Source organism: Quercus lobata, chromosome 9 (assembly GCF_001633185.2).
Source record: "Quercus lobata isolate SW786 chromosome 9, ValleyOak3.0 Primary Assembly, whole genome shotgun sequence".
Taxonomy (NCBI): Eukaryota; Viridiplantae; Streptophyta; class Magnoliopsida; order Fagales; family Fagaceae; genus Quercus; species Quercus lobata.
Genome location: NC_044912.1, coordinates 29,442,917 through 29,468,573, shown reverse-complemented (window position 1 = coordinate 29,468,573; position 25,657 = coordinate 29,442,917). Strand labels below are relative to the sequence as shown.

Here is a 25,657-nt window from a genome sequence, read left to right as displayed (position 1 = left end):
TAAGTTGGTTAGTTTTAAAATGTTTTAAGCAATTCAAAAGAGTTCAGCTCCAGTTCTTTAAACAATTTTTTTTTTTAAAGGAAAATTCTCTAAACAAATTGAAAAGAGAAACAACAGAGACTACTTAAGGGACTATGTTGGTTAGTTTTAAAATGTTTTAAACCAGTTTGGCATTAGTCCAATCCTCAAGATCGTTAGTAAATTTTACCAGTAAATGTCTCTCAATGAAAATATTTGCGGCTAAAACAATCCGTCTTAACAAAAAGAGGAGGGGCATTAGACAAACTCTGCTACAACAAACGGACAACAAATTCTGACGAAGCACTCATTCTAAAAAAAAAAGAGTTCTGAGATTGTGCTGAACCATATTATCAACTAGTTGTAAACAATCTTCTTTTTACGACGTGCTTCGATTTTGTAACACAAAGCCCAATTTGTTGGCTTGTTGCTGTTGTTTAATAGTTATATCAGGTCCAACACAATGATAGAGGCATGACAGCAGCCCATAACTGCGAATGGAAACATCATCTTCCCTAAAGCGGAACTGGGGAAGATGATATAGCTCGGATTTTGAAGACTTAAATCAGAGCAAATGGCAGATTAAAGCATCTGCAAAAGGACTAAATATGCACTTGTTACTTTGAATGGGAGATGGGGTACATTAGAACTTCAAAAGGGAAGAAAAAGCACATCAAACATTACTATTTGAACTTCATATACGGTTTTCCACCAAATTGGATTAACATGTGAACAATTTATATCAAACTAGAGAAGTAAATGAAATGCTAATTGGGAGTGTGTGAGAGAAACACAATGAGTACAATCACCAAGAGCAACATCCGCTGGTTGATGCATCAGATTGTGGGGGTATCTCTTTGAAGATGTTCTTTTTCACTCCAGTTGAGCCCTCAGTCAAGAGACTAGGTGTATCCAAAATCTGCAGATCAACATGGTACCATTGCATCATCAACACAAGTCATGGATTATTTGTCAAGTTCAAGAAAATATTGACGTAATAAAACAAACTAACCAGTGAATATATTCTTTTTCATACATTATACAACCACTGTTATTCTGTTAAGAATTATCTCTTTCACCACCTTATGTTTATTTATACATACATACAAATTAAAAGTGGTGTCAGCAGGGCACCTGGGCAATGAAGGTTCAGGACTTTTAGCAGTACGCTTGAAAAAATAAACAATAACGAAAATTTATTGTCACTACGCCCAACTATTAAACATGCCAATGTTATGACATGTGTGCAAATCACTTTTTGTTATTTGTTGACATGCTAAGCCATCTTAAACAAATGTCTTCTGAACCAATACTCTTTTTGCTTAGACATCGCAACAAAAAACATGTCCCCAAATGTGCCATGCTATATGCCTTTAAAAAAAAATGTTCTTTATATGCTTCCTCAAAACCCTTAGAAGTTAGAACCTTATTACTTATCTAATCATGAACTTAAACTAAATGGTGCATTTTGCTTCTGTGTTGTCCTCACACCACTTCTAAAGGCTGAGGTATAGGAGGCTTAGAGAATTATTGATGTCGAGTGCTGTGTTAAACTAAAAAAAAATCAGAAAATAATATCTACCCCAAGAGCTATGCTGACCAGGCACCACATGGGAATAAGCATGGATCCAAGATGATACTGCTACTATTAGAAGAAGTTTTATCATTAAACAGCATCTGGATGTGAACAAAGTATATTAAAAAATTATTTTAACACCTACAGTCATTTCCAAGTTTCATAAAAGTATGGGATTAAGTTTTCCACCTGGATCCAAATCCATATTGAACTGGTAACCATCCTAGTAATCACAACTGGAAGTGCATTTGATAAAAATATAAAAACAATGTAGGGCAAAAGGATTTTAGTATTTTACATACCTTTAACACAAGCTCCTCAAAGCATTGCTCCACATTGACTCGAGTTTTTGCACTACACTCCAAAAATAGGCATCCATATTCTCTAGCAAAGTCAATGCCCTCTTTTTTGCTGACAACCCTTTCACTTTCCTGAAAAGAAAGGTAACTTCAATATGCATGATACATTTGATTTAAGTAATTGAAACTTGAAAGAACATGACATCCCAAGAATCCTACAACTAAGAGCATCTGCAGTGGGCTTTTCATATGCTCATAAGACAAGGCAAAGTTGAAAATAACTGAGTATAATAATATGATCACAATAAAAGTACTAGTTTATCAAGAAAAGGATGCTCTCAAGAGTCAAAATAGTTATAAGAGCAAGTTCGTTAAAGAATAAAGACATACCTTATCAACTTTGTTGCCAACAAGCATCTTGATGCAATCTTGATTTGTTGAGTACAAGTCAATCTCCTTAGCCCATATATCAGATAGATTTGTGAAAGTTTCTCGCCGTGTTACATCATACACTACAAAAGAAAGATTTGTTAGCTTTAGCAATAGCTAAGAACCAATGAAGGAGAAAATTTTCAAAACTCACACAACATTGATGATTCTTAAGGATACAAGTCAATCTGCAGAAGCAGATTCTATAACATCAAACACGATCTTGCAGATTCATAGATTCCCAAGCGACAACATAGCATGAATTTCTTATTAACCAAACAAAGAGAGAATAGATAACTGAGAGGAATAAAGGAGGTGAATCAACATACCCATTATTATCCCTTGAGCTCCTCTGTAATATGAGCCAGTCAGTGTTCTAAATCTTTCTTGTCCAGCTTCATGATACAAAAATAGAAAAATTATGTCAGAAACAACGCCCCAACAACTCTTTTCATAACTTCATGTGAACTTGGGAAAAAAAGCATGGGAACAAGATATGATAATAACATCCCGTCCTTACCAAGAAAGCATGTATAAGGGTTTATTTAGTAGTGTGTTTTAGGAAATGAATTACATTAACAATTGTAAGAACATTGAAGATACACTATGACCAGAAGAAATTGGAATTCATGACCCACTTATATCATAATTCTTTTAGTTGAAACTTCTCATATATGTAGAAAATGCAAAATTCTTAAATTAATTAATATTGTTTGTTTCTGAAAGGTGTGATCTACTCTACTATTGGAACCTTTACTGCAGAAGTTAAACAACAGCAGAAACAACAAAAAATTAGTTAGGGTCGGCCATATGTATTCTTTTCCGCTAATCTATTATATATAAAGTCATACTCTTGTTATTTCCTAAATTAACATGTCCTTTCTCAGTACACCAAACATTTTTTTTCCATTCCCTCAACTTGAATCAACTCACTCTTTCTCAGTCGTGCATTAATCGCTCTCCTCTAAACATGACCAACCATCACAAGCGACTCTCCAACATCATTTTTATTTCACTCTTTCTTGCTGCAGAAGTGTAAGTCAATCATAATGTACACGCACACCCAAACTCTTAAATCATTCACATGATTGGGATCTTTAAAACTAGATCATTATCCACAGAACCATAAACAAAGATTGGCCCAATATTTCCAAGATTAAGAACTACAGATCACCAAATTCAATTGCATTGTGCATTGAAAATTTAAACATACCAAACTTAAACAGAAATTTCATTAATAAATCAATGCCAGTGATTAACGTTTTACTTACTAAACCAATAATTCATAATAAAAAAATGATGATGCACGAATCCAAGGTTTTGTTCTTCCAACATGTATATATTGCATAGAAGAACAGAGACATGACATCACACCACATCAAATAATACTAAAACAGAGTCTTAAAACACATTAAACTTTTTCTTTTTTTTTTAAAGAATTATATATAGAATTACCAACCTGTGTCCCAAATTGCAAGCTTCAACTTCTTCCCACCAAGAGTAACATGTTTCACCTTAAAATCAACACCTATATAAAAAAAAACAAACATATATGAATTTTTTTTAATAATAATTTTTTTTTAAAAGAGAGGAGTAGAGGGGGGAAATGATAAGCAGACCGATGGTAGGAGAGAGATCCTCGAAGGTATTGGAAGTGAAGCTCAAGAGAAGCGTGCTTTTCCCAACTCCAGAGTCTCCGATCAGCAACAACTTGAACAGGTAATCGAACTCCGCCATGGTCGAATTTGAAGAAGACGACGCTGTATCCATTGTTATAATATATATATATATATATATATATATATAAATATCAACTCAACCAATCACCACCACCATCAAAATAAAGAAGAACAAAGAATTTTGAGAAGGAATTGTTGATAGGGAAAAGAGAGAGGAATAAACAGAATTGGATCTGAGAATATTTATTTTATTTGGATGGTGGTGTGGTGTGGTGTAGTGTAGTGTAGGGAAAGTAAAAGGATTGCAGAGAGAGAGAGAGAGAGAGAGAGAGAGAAGAAAACACTGTAAAAGAAAGCAGAAAGAAGCTACTAAAGTCTTCTTTTCCTCTCCTACTTCTTCTTTTTTCCACCGATTCATTGCTTTTTTTAAATAAGTTTTTATCCACTGCAGTGCGTCTGCAGTCTGCACTGTTTCTATCCAACCCACCATACCGACACCGACTAGACCCAACTTCTCAAATTGGTTTTTTTGGGGGTTAGGTTGAAATTTTATTTTAAATATCTTTAGGTTTGGATTGATTGGTTTTTCCAATCCATTTGACTCACCATAAATTTGAATTTCTTTTATTACTTTTTTTAATAATTAGTTTTTTTAATGAATTTAGCAATTTGTAGTATAATTTATGCGAACTATGATATTATAATAATTTATTAAAGAAAAAGTCTTATATAGCTTATGAAAGTCCACTTTGTTATTAAGACATGATCCAAGTATAACCTACTCAACTCAGTACATATAGGTTTTTTTTTGCTGAATGAAAAAAGGGAGTCTCCGTATGGGCTCATCGACTTCACGCCACGTGACGACAATAAGTAATACTATGTGTACCACATGGACTTTGCTGAAATTATCGCTCGAACCACTCCTTTCTAAGTACATATGGGTTGGATTGTATTAATTTCTACACGTTATAAGTTGGGTTGGGAATTTTTATGACTACGGGTGCTTGCTTGGCTTTGAATGCAGAGGCCTTTACCTCACCCGTGAACTAAACAAGGGTTAGGTTATTCATTTGTAATGAGCTCGACCAACTCGGTATAAAAAGTAAAAATAATTATATATATATATATATATATTGATTTTAGTCTCTCTCATATATATATATATATATATATATATTGATTTTAGTCTCTCTCTCTCTCTCTCTCTCTCTCTCTCTCTCTCTCTCTCTCTCTCTCTCTCTCTCTCTCTCTCTCTCTCTCTCTCTCTCTCTCTCTCTCTCTCTCTCTCTCTCTCTCTCTCTCTCAGAGGATCAAGCCTCCCTCCACAATTGTTGTGCCTCTGTCACTAACCCTCCATTAATATTGGCTTTTGTCAAATAACTTTTAACTATTGCTATAATGGCAATTTTTTTTTTAATAAAGTATTATTTGACAAAAAATACTATTAAAAATAACTTGTTAGAGCCATTTGGTCCATTCAATTATACATATATATATATATATATATATAATTTATTTAAAATTCATACATGTTTTATTACCATCTTAAAAATCTATCGGTCCTCTATCATTTTAACTCGTAACTATTTAAATCCATTTATCCATTCAAATTGACCCCTTATAATTGAGTAAAAATTCACTCATTTATTCTGATCATAATGTATAGTGATCCAATAATAATAATAAATAAATGTGCACTTTTTTTTTTTTGGCTAAAAAATAAATGTGCACTTATTTAGTACTTTGACCCCTTATAATTGAGTAAAAATTCACTCATTTATTCTGATCATAATGTATAGTGATCCAATAATAATAATAAATAAATGTGCACTTTTTTTTTTTTTGGCTAAAAAATAAATGTGCACTTATTTAGTACTTTGAGAATACAATGTCATGGAATTCATTTCTCTCTTCCACTAAAAAAAATATTTATAATAACATTGTTAAGATATTTATAACTCAATTAGCGTCTTCCGAAATTTCCAATGAATTTTTTTCAAAGTTTCCAAAATAAATAGGATCCAATTATGATTCTCAAAAAAAAAAAAAAAAAAAAAAAAAAAAAAAAAAAAAAAAAAGCGAGCCAATTATACTCCATTGATTCAAGATAATAATAAGTAAATAAATGGTAGGTAATTGTGTTGCTCATTATTGGCTAGCCAACAAAGTAAGAAGAGCCCATTCAGGTTTTCTCCCTTGTCCACTTCGGCTGTTCATTTCATTTTTCCAACAATAATCCTCCCCAAAAACTCCAAACAATCATCGACATCAAGCTTCGTTTCTCTTCATCCCCCACAAAACCACTCAAACACAACGACACCCTCATGGCCCAGAAGGATGAGGCTGTTCATGACCAACTCGCTGACTCACTCAACGATCTCTTCAACAGCGTCTCCACCATGATCAAATCCCAGCTCCAAGTACTCTCTCTCTCTCTCTCTCTAATTACTCTTTTCTTTAATAAAATTTCTGGGATTTGTGTAATTTTGGGTTCTGATTTTGAAATAAGGGGACGAATAATGAGCTAGAAGTGTTGGAGAAAATGAATGAGAGAGTGGGTGAAGAATACAAAGGGATGGGTGGCGTGGCATCTGGGCTGAGGGTATTCGTGGAGCAGTTGAAGTCAAAGGGTGGTAACTTCGACCAATATGTGCAGCAGATTGATGCAATAGAGCAACAAGTGACTGAGTTTGAAGCTGTTGTGTCAATGCTCGATAAGCATGTTTCCCTTTTAGAATCCAAAGTTCTTTCTGTTTACCCTCATCCTCCACATCCCGCTTCCTAATTTTCTACACTTGTTGTTGGGTCTATTTTATTATTCCAATCTTTGTTTTTTAATGTTACTTTCTATTGATTTAATGTATCTCACGAGACAGTCTTATAAAGCGCTCTTCTCACATTTGATCAATTCTACACATACGTGACATCTATATTTTTGTAGAGTTAGCAAAAACACAAGTCAAAATAAGAGGTGTTTATGAGAAATCTGCACCAAGAAGATTTGAATCCCCATTCTCACCCACCAACCCATACTCAAGGGGCCCAATTGGAAGTTCCTTTAATTTTATCTGGCACTAAATTTGATAATGGCAATGAAATTTGAATGTACTTGAACCATAAAACTTCAGCTAAAATTTTATTTATGAAGCCTTTAAAAAGAAATCCATGTCTCCAAAACAACAAACTTGTACGATATCACACATTTGTATCACAGTACTACGGGATAATTACTGCTTTCATTTAAAATTTTTTTTTAAAAAAAAAAAAATCTATACAGTGAAAATCAAGAGGTGTTTCCCAAAAAAAAAAAAAAACCCAAGAGGGAAACAGAGAAGAGACAGAACAGAAAACAATTACAGAGGGCAACGTTAGGCCTGTATTGTTGCTCTGTTATACATTCAACTTATACATCTTATCAATCTATATAATCACAATGTAGTTAGCCCAACTAATTTGTTGGTAATCTCTTTTTTCTTTTTTTGAGGGAAAGTAATCTCTTTTTCTCATTTCATCTTTTGTCGATGACGTCCTCTGTAACCAAGAGACCAACTCCTTCTATGTCTAGCTGAATTTTTTGACAAGTTTTGAAGCATCATAGCACGTGTTTTACCATCTGGTTGAAGACCATGCTCACGCATTTTGGTGTACAGATTCTTTGCAGAATCAATCTTACCCCTTAAGTACATTCCTTGAATGACAGCATTATAAAGAGATACATTTGGTGCAGCCCACTGCAAAGGAAACAAGAATCAGTACGCCAGCACACTCAGTTTCAAAGGTCCATTTCTCAACACACACACACACGCACAAAAAAAAAAAAAAAAATCAAAGGTCCAAACAAATTATAAATGCAGTAGCATTAACAAAAAATTCACAGGTTTATAACCCACAAGGATGAGCATTTATCACAATAAATGCAACATAATGTGTGTGTCTTTAATAATTGCGCTGAAGAGGCACCACTCAACAAAATCATTTATGTCACAAGCTTTCTTCAAATGGACATTAGAGTGAAAAAAGAAAGAGAGGGGGGGGGGGGGGGGGGAAGAAGAAGTGACTGCATTTTGGACAATTCAGCAATGTAAAATTTGTGGTTGATATGAAATTTTGAAAAGATAAAATATTTTCACCTCCCATTTTGTTTGTTAATTCCATATCACAATAAATTGAATTCAACTGAGATAAAGTTAAATGGCCAAAACATGTCAACAAAATAAAACTTACATTTAGGATTTCCTCCACTTCATCCCAGAGTGATCCCCATATGCAAGCTCTTACCAATGACAAATGAGTAAATGTGTCCGGATTGCATTTTTGGTGAACCATGTGCTCATACACTTGCAATGCAACTTTTGGCTTCCTTGCAATCTCACAAGCACTAATGACAAGATTATATGATGCAGTTGGAATTGAGAGCCCAAAAGCTTCCATTTGCCACAAAAGCTGCAGCGCTCTATCCCATGAACCAAGCTTCGAGCAAGACATTAAAGCAGTGTTGTACAAATGTAAATTCAATTGAGAGTCTTGATCTCTCTTAATGCTGTCAAAGAGCTGAAGAACATCGTCATGTCGATCTGCATTATATAGAGCACCAAGTAGAGCATTCCATGTGTATGCATCTGGTGAATGACCCAAAGATGTTGTGATATCATAAACCTCAAATGCTAGTTTGACCTCCCCAGCTTTCGCAAGAGAGTTAATTAATGCATTACAAGCAATTAGGTTTGGCTTCAAGCCAGCCTTCAACATATCTTGAAAGACACTAAGTGCCAAATTCCACTTTCCCTCCTTTGTGCACGCACTAATTATAGCTTGCTTTGTATCATTCCCTGGTTCAAATCCGTTCTGAACCATCTCACTGTAAGCATCAAGAGCCAGCTCATTTTGACTGCAATGAACAAAATTGCTAATTAATAGGCAATAAGTAACTCGTGTTGGACAGCAGCCATTTGCCTTAATACTTCTCCAGATCCTCTCAGTTTCAACACCATTGTTAACTTTACCACATACTGTTATCATAGTGTTATATGCAATTGCATCAAAATCCTTCTTCACTTCACATTCCCCTAGCATTTCCATAAGCATTTCAAGGGCAGTATCGCTACCCTGAGAATTCGCAATTGCTTTAAGTACTAAGCTATAAGTGTGACCTGTAGTTATCTTCTTTGTCTTCAAAAACTCAAAGACTCTTAACCCATCATCAGGCTGCCCATTCCTAAAAAGGCATGATAAAAGAGAGTTACAGGCATGTAAACTAGGACAAAGACCTGATAATTCCATGGACCTAAATAATTCCAATGCACTTCTAACCTTATTGGTTCTGCTAAGCACCAAAAGTCGCTCTGATAACAACTCTTCATTTGTTTCCTCTAGAAAATGTACCCTACTTTCATTCGCAATCGTCATCCTGTTTGAAAATTTTGACTCAGTCTGGCTAACAGGTGTAGGACTAGGTTCAATATCCAAATCCTTGTGATTTGTGACATTTCCCCAAGGAGGCCAAATCTGCTCAACAAAAGATTCTTCAAATCCCTCATCTCCTTTAATCAATTTGTTTTCTTCCTCCTTTTCACAATCCACACCAACATCAACACTTGCAACCGTGTTCACAACAATGCGTGATTTGTCCACCCTCAACAAACTGATATTTGACGTCTTTGGTTGCCACGTGGAAATTATGCCCAGACCAGGCATTATGGCACCCCGAGTATTTGAATTTATAGCTGAATTAACATATACACAACAATGAAAATGCCGATTGTGGATTTTACAGAAGTAGATAGTTGGAGTATATGGGTAATATCTGCAAGAAAACCAATTTGATAAAACCATAGCAGAATTCAAACTCCTCAGCATTTCACACATAACTGGGCCCTGAAAAAGGAAAACAAGGATATTAAATGGAGACTCTTTAACCAAGGGAAGCTACTTGAGATAACAGCTAACCTTTTAAAGCATAAGTTAAGGATAATTCAAGCCCTCAAGAAATGAAGAATCTATTATCCTGTCCCAATAAATTCCTATATTCTAAATGCTGCTGGCTCACAATCCACAACACATAAATTAGAAGAATATTTCATTAAGTTGTAGTTAAATTTTGGGAGGTAGAGTCCTAGCCCACTCTGGCTCATGACAATGCTTGTGAATATTATTGCAATTTTATGTATGGGCAATTCCTCCTCTTTTTTTTTTTTTTGGGGGGGGGGGGGGTGTTTATAGTAAACTAATCAACTGTATTGAGGATTTGTATGAAAATATATATAATAATGATTTTAGAGGATGTAGAGGCTAATAAATTTATTTATAAAGGAATTTCTACCATTGGGTGTGATTGACAGAACATAACTAACATGCTTCATTTCTCCAGGGATTTTTTTTTTTTTTTTTTCATGTCATATATAAAAATTACCTATCTACTATTAATACTTTAAAGTTACCTTGTCTCAATAGCTCTCTCATGGATAGCATATGTACAAGAGAACCATTAAAAAGTTTCATGAAGCTATAACCATCATATTCTCCTTTTTTCTTTTTCTTTTTTTGATTGGTAGATAGTGGGGGAGGGGTGAGGTGGAGTTCGAACCACCAGCATGAGATACACAAAGAATGCCATTATCGTTGAGCTATCACTTGAACCCCATGATATTCCCTTTTTCTATTCTAAGAAGCCATAGTTAATCAATAGCCATAATATGAAAGACATGAATAGAAAATGACATGCGGTTAAACAAAATTAGGAACAACTCCAAATATGCATCAAAATTTGCAAATCTGCTTATCAAACTTTTTTTTTTTTTCCAATATCCATATCTATTATTTGACTACGTTCACATATATGAAAAGTACACATTCCATTAAAAGAAGATATTTTTAGTTGCATTAGGTACAAATAAGCTACAAAGCATGAACTTAGTAGTAGGAGATATGGACTTTCTTAATGCAATGGAACATAGCAAATATATCCATTCATATGTTGAAGTAATAAAATGATGTTATGAAACTTGAGTATTACTAACTATTTAATTGATATTCTATGAAGACATCAAGTAGTAAGTTGTTTCTTTCAATTTTGTGCTTCTATGCTAGGACTAGAATCTCAATCTCTTAAAGGTCCACCTTCATCTCTTAATTGGTGTGCAATTGCAACATGGTCATTTGGTAAACTCAGACAGCTTCATTCAATTGGCTGGCTTTATCCATATGTTCATTAAAAAATAATACTAGGCTCACAAAATGTTAAATCTATGTCATTTTGAATCCAACATATAATGTGAACTCCTCAAGTGTGAATTGCATGTCTTATAGCACTTGTATGATACGATCAAGCCAAAGTTTAGTACGATTCAGAAAAGTGATTTGCATTAGTTTAGTAGCATTGAACAGGTTTTTCCTTTTAAAAGAACCTATTGTGGCAAGCTACAACTTGACCTCACTGTGGTGTCTCTCATGTTGAATAGAAATCTTAGACCAAATTATGCAACTATTATGTAGAAGGGAAATCCAGTATCACAAGCATATTTGTGTTATGAGATTTGAATAAAATGATCATATGTTTCTTTATGCTAAATAAAATGCTTACAAATGAGTTCATCTATGATCTTCACCCAAAATGGAACTTCAAGCAAGAGAAAACAACCATTATTTGCACAAGTACGGAGTACCTCCAGGAATTTCCTATAAAACCAAGTATCTATATTTATTCTGTTTATCAGTTGGGTTATGGAAACTACAATAACTCTCAAACCACATGGAAACTAAGTAAACCAAAGTACCAAACACAAACAACATTAGAACAAATTAAATAGAGGCATGACCAAAAGTTATCCGGACAAGATAGAAACCAATGTTACAAAGAGTGTTTTTAAAATATTTCAAAGAGCAGAAACCAAACATAACCTTTTGCAAGGTTTGGGAGAGGCGATTGATAGGCAAACTTACCCCAAATTTTGGAAGGGTTGGTTTTTGGATTGAGCCCACATTGCATCAGTTGGGTAGTAGGGTACTTTCCATTTCAACAAGGTCCAACCTCTACTAAGTAACAAAAACAACGAAAGTTAAATATAAAATTATATACATACATACATACATACATACATACATACATATATATATGTGTGTGTGTGTGTGTGTATATCATACTTGAAAATGTAGTGAAAAAGAAAATACGATCAATAACAATTAACCAAGGATCTATGACCTATTACCAAATGATTGATTGTGTTTTCAAATCATATTATATTTGTGTTTATTCAAATATGCTCAACTTCTCCTTATTAATGATTAAGACGGGAAAATTAGGCCTCGAAGTGGAAGATTCCAGGTAATGCATTTCTACGCCCCATTTTGCATATTGCAAATGGTTGTATGTCAACCTAAAGATAAAAGAATATATTATGAACTCAGAATGTAGCAAACAATTAAGCAAAAATTTTCTATTTTTTTTACTAGAAAAATGACACGTCCTTTTTTCTGTTACTTCAAAGGGAAGCTGTGAGGATTTACTCAAAACAATCAGCACAGTTTGATTCTCAATGAACATTCATTTACACTAGAAAGCATATTTGAATAAATACACAAACTGATAGTTAAAATTAATGAAACCATCTGGACCAACTTCATAAATACACCCAATTAGTTTCAAAGCTTGTAAGAGACAATTTCACAAACACCTTCCATGCAATAAAATAACTTAAAACAGACACCTACTGCCAAGCCCACAGGGCCGGCCCTTCCCTTAGGCGAGTTAGGCAATTGCCTAAGGCCCCCACGTGGAAGGGAGCCCCAAAATTTTAGAAAAGAGCCAACCGGGTAGTAGAAAATTTAGTTACAAAAATAATCTGGCACATCCTTTTAACCAAAAAAACAAAAATTTTGGTAAATCCTATTAAACATTGGTTCTAAACAAAATCATTGACCAGATAAACTACAAATCCGGTCTAAGAGAGATTAACCACAAAACAATCACAAATAAATCCACTCAAAACCCTAAAAATTTTACCTTTCTCTCTAGTGTCTGCTCTCCGCCTCTCTCTAGTCTCCAGTCTCCACTGTTCAGTCTGTTCTCTCTCTGATTCTCTGCTCTCCGCCTCTCTCAAGTCTCAACTGCTCACCCCACCGTATCAGGTTCTGAGGTTCAGGAATCAGGTATAAAATTATAAACATTTGGGCCATTTTATTTGTTAAGAACTTAAGATAACTTTGTTTATTTGGGCCCTCCCTGTCCCTGCCTGGTTTTGTAACTTTGTTTATCACTTATCAGTTTATCATTATGGCTGCCTGGACCCTCCCTGGACTGGGCGTTAAGTTTGGGCCTTCAAGTTTTTTTTTTTTTTTTTTTTGGTTTTTGTTCCCCCCGCCCCCTTTTTTTAGGGGGTGGTTTCTCAAAAAAAAAAAAAAAAAAGATAGGATTTGTTTTGTGTTTTGTGTTTTTTTATTCTTAAATTTTTGTATAAATCAGGTTCTATTTCTCATTTGCTCTACACTTGAAAATTATTTTTTATTTTAGTCTTTATAAATATATTGTTTGATTAAAAATATCTATTAGAAAATATGAATCTGGATATGAAAAACTTAAAAAAGAAAAAAAGAAGAAAAATTAATTAAGTCTCAAAAATGATCAATGGATAAATTTGTTATTAGTAATAAACAAATTATAACACAAAATTTAGATGAAAATATCACAAATGAGCAAGAAATTCACCAAAATAATTTAGAAGAAAATGATGTTCAATTTTGCAATACAACAAATCTTAATAATGAACTTCAAAATAATTTAGAAGAAAATGAAAATAATGATGAAAAATATAATATAAAAATATTAAATAAACATTAATTTAATTAATATATAAGTATAAAAAATGTCCAATTTTTAATTCTCCCCTTAGGCCCCAAAATGTCTAGGGCTGCCCCTATTTCTCTCTCATCCTCTCTCAACCTCAACCCACGTCACACCGTGTTCCATGACTGACCACCAAGTTCTCCTTCTAAACCTCCATGGCCGGAGCTTTTCAAGTTCATTACCTCCAACCACGCACCATTGCCGAAACCCAACCAAAATCAAATCACGACCACCACCACGGCCAAAACCCAGCTAAAATCAAATCGCAACAAAAACCCAGAAGCCTACCAAATCACAAATCAAATCACACCTACTGAAATCAAAGCACAAAACCCACAAAACAACTAAAATCACAAAATGAAAACACTGAAAGTGAACCCACTGTTAAAAAAACATATATTGGTTTTGTTATTATATTTTAGAAAAATAATCATCTTATTGAACTAATTTTAGATCCAAATTAATCAAACAAATACCACAAGAAAGAATGATAGACTGAAAGCAAAGCAAAAAAAAAAATGGTATTTCTCAGAAAAGTGTTTTCAGAAAATAGAAATGGTAAGCAAAATATAAAAACTATTTGCTTCATAATCTCAAATAAATAAATAAATAAATAACCAAAAATCACACACCATAATCCGATGAAGTCTCGTGAGCCACAATTTCACTTAAGAGGATCGTCTGAATTGAGAGGAAGAGATTTTCATAGTCTTTGGCTCGGCAGCACAATCTTCGATTTCCTTTCTTGACGCGGTTTTCGCTTGCTCCTCTCCTGTCAGCCTAAGCAATATATAAAGAGAAATAAAAGGGAAAAGAATAAAGCATCACGTAAAAAAGAAGAAAAGAAAAATGGTGAGAGAAGAAAGACGGACTGAGATCAGGTGCACTATTGTAGGTATTTTTTTACTTTTTTTTTTCTTTTTTTTAACTTTTTAACTCTCCTTTAATATATTTTATTTAATGGTTGAGATTGAAAGTTATTTTTTCAACTTTTAATCTCAGCCATTAATTATAATTGCATCAGAGTATTGTACCTAAATCTGAAAAATACAAAAATACCTACACATACACATACACATACAAATACAAAATACACATATACATACATATATACATACATAAGCACATATACACATATATATACATACATAAGCACACATACACATACACATACATATACACATACATAAGCAAGCATAAACACATACACATACATATAAACATATATAAATATAAGTACGCATAAACATATAAACATACGCATACATAAGCACACATACATACACATACATAAACATACACATACACATACACATACACACATATACATACACATACAAATACACATAAACATACATGCATACATACATATACACATAAATATACATATACATAAACATAAACACACATACACATAAACACGTATAAATTCACATAAACGTAAACATACACACACATAAACTTAAATATAAACATAAACACACATAAAGGCTCGATTTAGCACACCAAAATAACTAACGAAATTGTTTGAGGATTGGTGTTAGTTTGCAATTTTTACCAATCTATATGAGGATTTAATTTTTCTTAGTATGTATGTGTATTTATATCTATGTATGTTTATGTTTATATTTATATTTATGTGTGTGTGTTTATGTGTATGTGTGTTTATGTTTGTTTGTTTATATTTGTTTGTTTTTGTTTATAAATATAAACATATACACATACATAAACATAAATAAACATAAATATAAACACACATGCACATACACATACACATAAACATAAACATACACATACACACACATAAACATAAACATACACATATACACACATAAACATATACATACACATACACACTCATACACATACACATACATAAACATAAATGAACATAAACATAAACACACATGCACATACACATAAACATAAACATACACACATGCACATACACTCATACATATACACACACATAAACATAAACATACACATACACACACATAAACATATACATACACATACACACTCATACACATACACATACATAAGTATAAATGAACATAAACATAAACACACATGCACATACACATAAACATAAATATACATACACACACACATAAACATACACATATATGTACACACTCATACACATACACAAACACATACACATACATTTATAGTTTTCGCCTTAAACCTCAAAATGTCTAGGGCCACTCCTGCAAGCCCATACAAATTATTGCATTTTATGTTCAAATAAAGCAGTAACACACATGACACACCCATTAGCATAGAAGAAGACTAGCAAATGGAATAGACAAAAACTAAAGGAGAGAGAAAAAAGAATGTTACTTGCTGCAAGAAGTTGACGTTGGGTTGCTTGCAATGATAGTTTTGGGGTTTGCTTTGGGCGAGGTGAAGGCTTGGGGTTGATGGAAAGGATGTGGTTTGAAACAGGGAGAAAGGACAGAGAAACCAAATAACTAATAACGATTTTTATGAACCTCGTCGTAATGATATTTTTTGGACCCAACTTCAGTGCTTGTTGCTTAGTTCACAACTCCTTGACTCTAAATAGGCTCGTCTAATAAAACCATGAAGGCCCGATTATATATGTGAAATTATCCATTACAATCACATGGTGACCCCTTTTTTATCCACAAAAGAAAAAGAAAAAAAAAAAACACTTTGTTGCTCAAGTGACTAACACATCTTGCTCCTGTTCATGTTTCCATGGTTTAGCTTTGTCTTTTCTCTCTTATTTTTAGTAGGATTTAAATATATATATATATATATATATATATATTTCGATAATGGATGGATAAGGGATTTGAACAGAGGATATATGTTTTAAAAACACTCGGATGTGCAAATCAATTAAGTTATTAGACTCTTAACATAGTAATTAAAAATTATAAAAAACAACGAAAATTAAACGGCAACTTATGGTTTCCATTTATAATTTTTTGGAAGGTAAGATGTTTGGACAGATAGCAATGATAGGTGTGTTCCAATTTTATAGCTATGATAGCATTTTGTGATCACCTGTTAGAATTTAAAAAAAAAAAAAAAAAGATTTGGAGTTGTAAAGTTGGAGGTATCTAAAGAATAAGAGTAGATTTGGTTTAACTTTTTGAAACTGTGCTTTTTGAAAAAATGATAATTTTAAAAAGTGCGGTTAGAAATTTGATTTTTTTAAAAAGCAAAGCGTTTGGTAAAAACTGCCAAAAAATGCTTTTTGACAACACTTATAAAAATTGTTATTTGAAGTGTAAATTACTAAAAATGACAAAATATACTCAATCGAATCACTCTGTTTTGTAATGTGGATAGATAACTCATCAATTTAAGTCGCAAATTAGAGTGCAGCTATCTATAGGGAAACAATTTGATTCGTTAAGTGCAACCTCAACTCAATCAAGTTTTCACAGTAATATTAGGAGTTGTGCTTATGGGAAAGAAAATGCTACTTATAAGGATTTGTCTTGACAAATTAGAAAAGTTACAATAGCACAAGAAATATTTGCTAAGAATCAATGCAATTTGAGTAGCCATTACGAAAAAGTCATTAAAATACAAGGGCTTGATAAGTCTATGCTTATATATGTATTTGACTATGTAATTCAGGATGAGTAACTAATTAAGTCATTCATGTTGAAATTTGCTAGAACCTATAGACGATAGTTGGAGTATTTCTTCAACCAAAAAAGTTGAAATTTGTTAGTAATGGTTCATTTGTATTAGGATATGAAGAAAACATTGTATTACTTTTGAAGATAGCTTTCATTGAAGTTTGAACTATATTGACTATCTAGATGGTTTGATTTGTTGAACTTAGCTTTATCTAATTTGGCTTGTTGAATTATTTTAGATAATTATGTAATTTGTGTGTGTGTGGAGAAAGATATGGTTATGTAGATTGTCTAATTTTGAAGTTTTTGGATGATTGATTAGTTGGCTTACATTATATTCATGTTATGAATGAAGTATTTATTTCATATAATTATTTATAATTAATTAATTATAAATTATAAGGAATACTAATGATTTTATGTGCGAATTAAGTAGTCCAAAACATTTTCAGCTCATTGTCTGTGTCACAACCAAAAGCTAAAAAAATAAGTCAGTTTTCTAAAAATAAGTCATTTTTCAAAATGAAAAAAAAAAAAAAAAAAAAAGAAGTTTCCTACTAAAACAAAGAGAAATGATATGTCTACAACATTTTTACAACAAATCATAAGTGACAAGTTGTTACTGGTTGTTATTTTGGGGCAAAAAAGTAATCTTAACGTTAGTTTGAAATTTGAACCAATAATAACTAACCATATGTTATTTGTTGTAAAAATATTGTAAAAATGTTGAAGATGTAGCATCTCTCTTAAAACAAATAGAGTGCAAGAGTATGTTTGAATGGTCTTATTTTCATTTTTCTTATTTTATTTAATATAAAAGTTATGTAAAAGTATAACTTAGAAAAAGTGAGGTCTTAAAAGATTGTGTATTAATTAGTGGTAAAAATAAACTAATATTTTAAGCAAAAACAAACAAATCTTACATAAAAATAGACTAAAATACATGTTTGACCCTTAAAGTTTGAGTTGTTTTTATTGGACTTAGTTTAGGTTTAGATGAAGACATATGTTTAAAAATGGACACATGTTATCATCTCAACGAGTTCAATACTGTTGGACACTGGACTTAATCCTGGCCCGTTTTTATTTTGGTTCTTGAAATTTGAGATTTTTCATTTTAAATTTTAGTTCACCATGTTTTATTCAATTTTCAAAATTGCCCTTCCATCCATTTCCATGAGTGATATAATCATTAAATGCCAACAAAACTAGTTTTTTGTTCTCTCCCTCTCTCTCTTAATAGCCAAATTAGTCATAGAGATCAAAGGAATGATCATTTTGAAAATGTAATCAAACTCAATGGACCAAAAGGAAAATCTCAAACTTAAGGGACTAAAACAAAAACAACCCCAAGTTTAAAGCTTAAAATTATAATTTAGTCATAAAATTCTAATTAAATTATGTTTTTCAATTAAAAAAATTAATTACATTACAGTCTGCTCTTTTTTATATTTTGTATTTTAAATACTTTTAATTAAATAAAAGATGACTCTCATAAGTCTTAATTGTACCAAGTCACTATCTTTTGTATGCAACATATGGCTACACCCTCTTTGTATCTAGTGGCTAGCCTGTATCAAATGTAAATTACATAATTCTTTTATTGTTTGAGATTATTCAAATTAAAGCCTAACTTTTTAATTAAATCATTAACTCTTTAAATCATTTCAATTACATCCTAAATGAGTCTCTATTAACTAAAAGTCTAAAAGTAACAAAATTCATATAAATTCTAACTAAAATCTATCTCATCATAGGAAAAAAAAAAAAAAAAAAACCCTCATTCAATGTGAGACTATAAGATTCTTTTCATTGTATGAGAATTAGTTTTAGTCATTTAGTTATTATTATAAAAAATTTACAATAAAATTGCATATTACGTAAGGCCATGTCCAAATTATACTATATATCATATAGTTACTATATAATAAAATTTGTCAAGTGAACCCCTTCTATTTCTACTTATGTCATTGTGATGCATTATAAAACAATATTGGGCTTTTAAACCCTCTAATATGGACTAGAAACCGGTCTACATGCTTCCCATGAATTTTTTTTTTGGATGGGAACATGCTTCCCATGATTGCTTTCTTCTCCAGCACGGCAGCACCTGGGCTAATCGCCTAAACCATCATGATCATCATGACAAAGAACAACCATCATGATCTTGGGTTATAATTAGAAAAAAAGGCAGATTGGAATTTCAATTTTCATTTATTTTTTCTATGACCACGAAGGTCATCTTGGGTTTATATATATATATATATATATTTTTTTTTTTAAGTTGACTATGTCTCTCTCTCTCTCTGTAATAAAAAAAGCTGATTAATCAGTTAGTTACAAGGTGGAACTTCTTCTATATCTATACTACTATTTAAGGGGCTTCTCCTGTTTGGATTTCACATTTCTCATGCCTAAAATATCCTTATTATATCCACTTACAAGTTTTCAACTACCGCGGATAGATATGTAAATTAAAACTCTTATGTTTAAGTAAAAACAAAACTAAATGACAATTCCGTAAAAATGCAATTCTAACTCCCCTAAAACATGGCCTTAAAAATAGGACAAGTTTTCTGTTAATTGTCAAATTATTTTACCCACTTATAAATTAAATTGTAAAAATAAAAATTATATATATATAAAATGAAAACACAATTTTTCGCGCGTGCGATGAGGCTAGTATTTATTTATAATTGCTATTACAAGGAGCAACATGCACATTTGGCTCGCGCGTGCTAGATGAGGCTAGTGCACATTTATTTATAATTGCTATTACAAGGAGCAACATGCACATTTGGCTCCTAATTATCTTATTTTCGGTCAGCAGATCCAAGGTCCAAAGCCAACAAACACTATCATATCATATGTCATTGGCCATTCCAATAAAACATCTAATAATTCATTCAGGAAATAAATTTTAAAAAATGCTGTCAATTCAAAAGAAGCCAATTCAGCAAAAAAAAAAAAAAAAAAAAAAAGAAAAAGAAGAAGAAGAAGAAGAAGAAGAAGAAGAAGCTAAAATAGCAAACAGAAGAAACCTAATAATAAACAAAAATAAATAAATAAATAAAAAGCAGCAACATTTGAAACTGATTTATAATATTAATGAAAATTAAAGTACATATATATATAACTGATATGCAGTTTGTCACGGTATTAATATCAAATATGATAATAATGCCCGAGGCTATTACATAAAATAGAGTACAAAAACATTTTAGACCCAATCAAACATGATATTGCTCAAGCTGAACATCCTTGGCCTTCAAAGGAACATACTCCCCTAGATAAACTTCAAGATGATCCGAGAGGGCTGACTTGTCTATATTTTCATGGTGGTAGGACTTGCAAACGAAATAGAGCACTGTCTGAACCACAAGCCCAAAGAGAAAAAAATTGAAAAGCAATAACGAACATAGAACCCCAAAGCCTACCCTACTCACTATGCCCAATGATACACCATGCACAACTAGATTCTCAAATAAAATTTTTATGATTGCGAATGAAAAAATGAGCTTCAAAAATACCAAAACAGCCACAACCATCTTTCCCCGTATAAGTGCCTTGCTCTTAATCATGGCCCCAAATCCATAAGTGTCTTCTAACACGGTCACAACGCTAGCCAATTGCCAAACTATGGTCATGTACACAAAACCCACAAAGTACAAGATCCAAAAAACAATTGATATGGGAATAAAAGCCTTGGTTGACCCAAATCCAAGTATGCAAATAACGAGGATCACAAAAGCCAGAATCTGGTAAACGAAGAAGAATAGGTAAGAACACAAAAACGTGGCCATAAGCCTCTTCCAAACCTTGGGGACAACACTCATAACCTTTTTGAAATCGACTTCACGGCCTGTGTAAATACATGCAATGGTGTAAACCACAGCTGAGGTAGAGAGGAGTGAAAGGATGAGGAGGATAGTGAAGTATGCAGCATTGAAAAGCCAAAAAATGGTCCATTCTGAAGAGAGAACATCGGAGACTTTGTTGTATGTAGGAGACCCAGCTCGGGTATAATCCAACACAATTTCGTTGTGGACGATCTTTGAGAATAAAACCTCAGATACTTGCATATGAACCAAGAAGATTACGGACAGAGGAAGGATTAAGACCAAGCTGATTTGGCCCAAGAGTTTCCCCCATGAGTGCATGATCTTGTAAGCTTCTTTGTAGATATCAAAGAGACCGAGAAATTGCATCTCTTCTTGTTCCCTATCCATGGTGCTAGCTAGAGCTTTCTTCAATGGATTATTTGATTTCTTGTTGGAGGGGATGAATAAACTAGGAGAAGAGATGGAAATGAATTATGAAGAGAAGAGAATGGTACATAACATTGGAGCAGGGATATAGATTATAGAGAATTGACTTTGTCAATTGTGATACCAAACTACCCCTACTATCCAAATGAACTAGCCATGGTCCACTTTTTATATTAATCATGGGAAAATTAAAAAAAAAAAAAGAATATATATATATATATATATATATTATATAATTGTATTATGTGGTGCGGAGCCATTATTCTTAAATGAGTGGCCCCTCAAGTAAATAAATATGTTTCGTGTATATTCAATGAAAAATATAGGACAATGTGTGTGTGTGACAATTATCTTTTAACCACATCATTTGACCAATTAAAAACAGTAACTTGTTACATAAAACATCCACCCATCCATTATAAACAGATTTCACATATAGGCTAAGTAGGTTGATAATATCTTCTCTTCTAAAATTCGCATTACAATGTGTGCTATTTTTTAAAAAAAATAATGATAGTGTACGTATATATGCTTTTTACTTTAGGTAAGTTTCCTTTCGATTAAGGTAAAATTATTGCATAAATGACCTCAAATACATCTATGTTTCTTCAGTTATATAGAAGAGCTTTTGTAATAGGTGAATGATCATTTGGCCAAGCCATTAAAACAATATCAGTGACGCTTCAATTTAGTGATGAAGCTAAAATTTGATTTTTAGAAGGGACAATTTATACAATGCACTAATAATTCACATAGGTGCAACTGGCGCATATGTACGTATACACAATTCATAACATGTTTAAATTGTAACAACTTTTCTATATATATTAGTAGCCAAAGTTGAGAGAAAATCTAATTAGTTTTTAATTGGATTCTCAATTTTAAGTCATGTGTCCTATTTAAATTTTAATTTTGTACTAAGTGAATTATTGAGTGTAAAAATCGAAGAGTCCGAATCCAATTAGCTAGATTCTAAATTGAATTTCAATCGGAGTCCAATTTTTCGCCACATGTCCATCAGATTTTTTAATTTTTTTGGCAAGTGAATTATTTGGTGCAAAAACTGAAGAATCTAAAATCAGTTAAATTCTAAATCATGTATATATATATGTATGTATAATGAGAAACCATTACAAATTTTAGAAATGTATTGTTTATAAAAAGTGTAAGCTAATACTATGTATAATTTGAATATTTTCTAAAAAAAAGGGTATAATTTGAACCGTATAATTGTGATTATTTTTAATTGTATTTGTACATATATATAAGGCTATACACTAGTTTATAATTAAAATCAAAGTTGAGAGAAAATCCAATTAGATTCTAAATTGAATTCTAATGATTGTCTATTTTATGGCACATGTTTTATCTAAGTTGTTTTTTTTTTTTTTTTTTAATTTATAATTTTTGTTCTAGGTGAATTAATATTGTGCAAAAGATGAAGAGTCTAATATAAATAAACTATAAAAAACCCAATAAACAAAAAGAATGAGTAAACTCATGTGTATATCCAAAAAAATTAAATTAAATGAGAGAGAGAGAGAGAGTAGAACTCATTTATGACTATATATATAATTAAAGTCTATATTGTAAGGACTCGATTTGTAACGATCCCAAACTGGTATTGGGTTCGTACGTTGAAGGCCCAAACAATAAAATTTGTAGAGAGTAGGGTAAAAGGTTAGGCCTTGGTTATTGGACAGTGGTTAGTCATGATGTTCATGATAATTGGACAAGGGTGAGTCGTGCTTGCCTAAAATGGTTTTCTCCTTAGCACGGCCTGGGAGGTTCTAGTTCTTGGCCCTCCTCCCCTCTCTCTGGATTGCTTCCTTTTCATTTTTATACTAGCCTTTACCCTCCCTCCAACGTCCACGTGTAGGTTCAGTTTTTTAGGGCTGATACTTGTCCTATCAGCCCATACCCAAAGTGGTTGGGAGTGGTTGTAAAAGCTGAAAAGTATTGCTCTGTCAGGCGTAGAGTACTTAATTGTAGTAATGGTAGCCTTTCCCTTGTCTTTTGTCGCCACATTGTTCAGGGGTCCTTTTCCCATCAATGCGGAGATGTTTAGCTTTTCCATGAACTGCTCCTATACCGTACTCGCCCTTTCTTCTAGGAGCGCTTTGGGATGCCGAGAGCAGAATCGTCCTCGACTATATCTCTAGGCCATTTGGACTTTCGTTATATGTCCTCGGCAATGCCTCTACTTGGCTCGGGCCTTGGCCCTTAATATAAAGTGGGCTGGGGTCACAAATTCTCTGGCCCCACATATATATATATATATATATATATTTATATTTATATAATCAAAGCCAAAGGTGAGAGATAATCTAATAAAATTGTAAATTGAATTTTAATTGTTGTCTAATTTTACACCACGTGTCTTATCTAAGTTATTTTTAAATTTTTGTTCTAGGTGATTAATGTTGCGCAAAAGATGAAGATTCTAATATAAATAAACCATAAAAAAAGAACTCAATAAAAAAAGTAAATTCATGTGTATATCCAAAAAACCTAAAATTAAAAATGAGAGAGAGAGAGAGAGGGCAAAACTCATCTATAACTATATATATTGTGGAGAGATTTTTCACCCACCGCACAAGTTGTTTGTCAGTTTTGGGGAGCCAAGCCCACATGGTTTTGTTCTTAAGGACAAGTATGGGAAGACTCTGGGTGCAATCCCACATAGGCAAGAGAAGCGCTCCACTAATGCTTGTGCCAAGCGCTTATAAGGCATGAGTGGGGCGTTTCTCTTGCCGATGTGGGACTGCACCCAGAGTCTTCCCATACTCGTCCTTGAGAACAAAATCGTGCGGGCTTGGCTCCTTAAAGCGGACAAACAGCTTGTGCGGCGGGTGAAAAATCTCCCCACATATATATATATATTTATTTATAGTCAAAGTTAGAGAAAATCCTTTTTTTTTTTTTTTTTTTTTTTTTTTTTTTTTTTTTTTTTTTTAAGAATCAAGAAAATCCAATTGGATTCCAATTGTTGTCTAATTTTACACCATGTTTCTTATCTCTTTCTTTTTTTTTTCTTTTTTTTAAAAATATATATATATTGTTCTAGGTGAGTTAATGTTGTGTAAAAGACAAAGGGTCTAATATAAATAAACCATCAAAAACCCAAAAACACAAAAAAAAAAAAAAGAAGAAGAAGAAGAAGAAGAAGAAGAAGAAGGAGAAACTCATGTGTATATAAAAAAAACTAAAATAAAAAATTAAAAGAGAGAGAGAGAGAGATTAAAACTCGTTTATGACTTAAAAAATGTGTAACTCTTGCACCAATTATAATTTGAATCCATATATGTGTGTGATTGTAATTGTTTTTAATTGTGTCATGCATATGCATGAGTTCTATGCTAGTTTTGATATAATGCACTTGAAAATTTAGAGTTTAATTGAAAACAAAGATAATTACTGCCAAATTTTTGCTCATGTTGTAATTCTTTTGAAGATATGATTAATGATATTCATAAAGATTTGAATTTCTATTATCAATTTTTTTTTTTTTTGTATTTTTCTCTTTATTCAAAATTATTTATTTATTTATTTCTTTTCTTGCTAGTGTTTTCTTTTTATATAGTTTAAGTGTTAAAAGATATTGATAAAAATAAAATAAAAATCAAAGTATAATATTTTGGGGATTATAATTCAAACATAACTAGTAGTTGATTTTTTTGGGTGCGGTTGGTGCAATTGTTCTTTATGGATAAAAAATTATCTTATAAGATCGTTTCATTAAATAGCTTTTTCTTATAGACCTTGAGTTTTGGCATTGGCTTTAACTGATGTAATATGTATACCCAATATATATATATATATATATATATGGATTTTTCAGATCCTCTAGATTTCCTAAGGTACTCTACCAATAGATTTCTTTGAATTCTAACCACTTTTTTATAATATAGGGATCTATAT

The 25,657-nt window shown here is 32.3% G+C and overlaps 4 protein-coding genes across 5 annotated transcripts; 1 reads left to right on the top strand and 3 right to left on the bottom strand.

Annotated features, from left to right (window-relative positions):
• Positions 1 to 617: 617 nt before the first annotated feature.
• Positions 618 to 4,404, bottom strand: LOC115958865 (ras-related protein RABC1-like). The gene is made up of 6 exons (XM_031077109.1): positions 3,942 to 4,404; positions 3,782 to 3,850; positions 2,652 to 2,717; positions 2,284 to 2,405; positions 1,897 to 2,025; positions 618 to 937 (listed from the first exon to the last, which is right to left on the bottom strand). Exons 1-6 carry the CDS (start codon positions 4,090 to 4,092, stop codon positions 824 to 826), a joined length of 651 nt encoding a protein of 216 aa, XP_030932969.1. The 5' UTR covers positions 4,093 to 4,404; the 3' UTR covers positions 618 to 823.
• A 1,740-nt stretch (positions 4,405 to 6,144) lies between these two features.
• On the top strand, positions 6,145 to 6,912 carry LOC115960696 (biogenesis of lysosome-related organelles complex 1 subunit 2-like). Its single transcript, XM_031079667.1, has 2 exons — positions 6,145 to 6,424; positions 6,514 to 6,912. The coding sequence occupies exons 1-2, from the start codon at positions 6,329 to 6,331 to the stop codon at positions 6,787 to 6,789; spliced, it is 372 nt and encodes a 123-aa protein (XP_030935527.1). The 5' UTR covers positions 6,145 to 6,328; the 3' UTR covers positions 6,790 to 6,912.
• Positions 6,913 to 7,349: 437 nt separating this feature from the next.
• LOC115959377 (pentatricopeptide repeat-containing protein At3g29290-like) lies at positions 7,350 to 13,224 on the bottom strand. 2 transcript variants are annotated; one of them, XM_031077737.1, is made up of 4 exons: positions 13,003 to 13,224; positions 11,943 to 12,032; positions 8,229 to 9,878; positions 7,350 to 7,735 (listed from the first exon to the last, which is right to left on the bottom strand). In XM_031077737.1, exons 3-4 carry the CDS (start codon positions 9,867 to 9,869, stop codon positions 7,508 to 7,510), a joined length of 1,869 nt encoding a protein of 622 aa, XP_030933597.1. In that variant the 5' UTR covers positions 9,870 to 9,878; positions 11,943 to 12,032; positions 13,003 to 13,224; the 3' UTR covers positions 7,350 to 7,507. The 2 variants fall into 2 exon arrangements, with proteins under 2 accessions (XP_030933597.1, XP_030933598.1); XM_031077738.1 differs by lacking the exons at positions 11,943 to 12,032; positions 13,003 to 13,224 and having other exon boundaries at positions 8,229 to 9,219; positions 9,315 to 9,465.
• Positions 13,225 to 20,573: 7,349 nt separating this feature from the next.
• Positions 20,574 to 21,859, bottom strand: LOC115959379. Its single transcript, XM_031077741.1, has one exon. It carries the CDS (start codon positions 21,695 to 21,697, stop codon positions 20,699 to 20,701), a length of 999 nt encoding a protein of 332 aa, XP_030933601.1. The 5' UTR covers positions 21,698 to 21,859; the 3' UTR covers positions 20,574 to 20,698.
• Between the last annotated feature and the right edge of the window lie 3,798 nt (positions 21,860 to 25,657).

Excerpts from the sequence above, each read along its gene's own strand:
- LOC115958865 (XM_031077109.1), bottom strand. The coding sequence starts at position 4,092 with ATGGATACAGCGTCGTCTTCTTCAAATTCGACCATGGCGGAGTTCGAT. Across the intron at positions 3,851-3,941 it reads GGATCTCTCTCCTACCATCG|GTGTTGATTTTAAGGTGAAA; the intron begins GTCTGCTTATCA and ends TTTTTTATATAG. Across the intron at positions 938-1,896 it reads TTGAGGAGCTTGTGTTAAAG|ATTTTGGATACACCTAGTCT; the intron begins GTATGTAAAATA and ends GTTGATCTGCAG.
- LOC115960696 (XM_031079667.1), top strand. The coding sequence starts at position 6,329 with ATGGCCCAGAAGGATGAGGCTGTTCATGACCAACTCGCTGACTCACTC. Across the intron at positions 6,425-6,513 it reads TGATCAAATCCCAGCTCCAA|GGGACGAATAATGAGCTAGA; the intron begins GTACTCTCTCTC and ends TTTTGAAATAAG.
- LOC115959377 (XM_031077737.1), bottom strand. The coding sequence starts at position 9,869 with ATGTGTGAAATGCTGAGGAGTTTGAATTCTGCTATGGTTTTATCAAAT. Across the intron at positions 7,736-8,228 it reads AAGTGGAGGAAATCCTAAAT|TGGGCTGCACCAAATGTATC; the intron begins GTAAGTTTTATT and ends TTTCCTTTGCAG.
- LOC115959379 (XM_031077741.1), bottom strand. The coding sequence starts at position 21,697 with ATGGATAGGGAACAAGAAGAGATGCAATTTCTCGGTCTCTTTGATATC.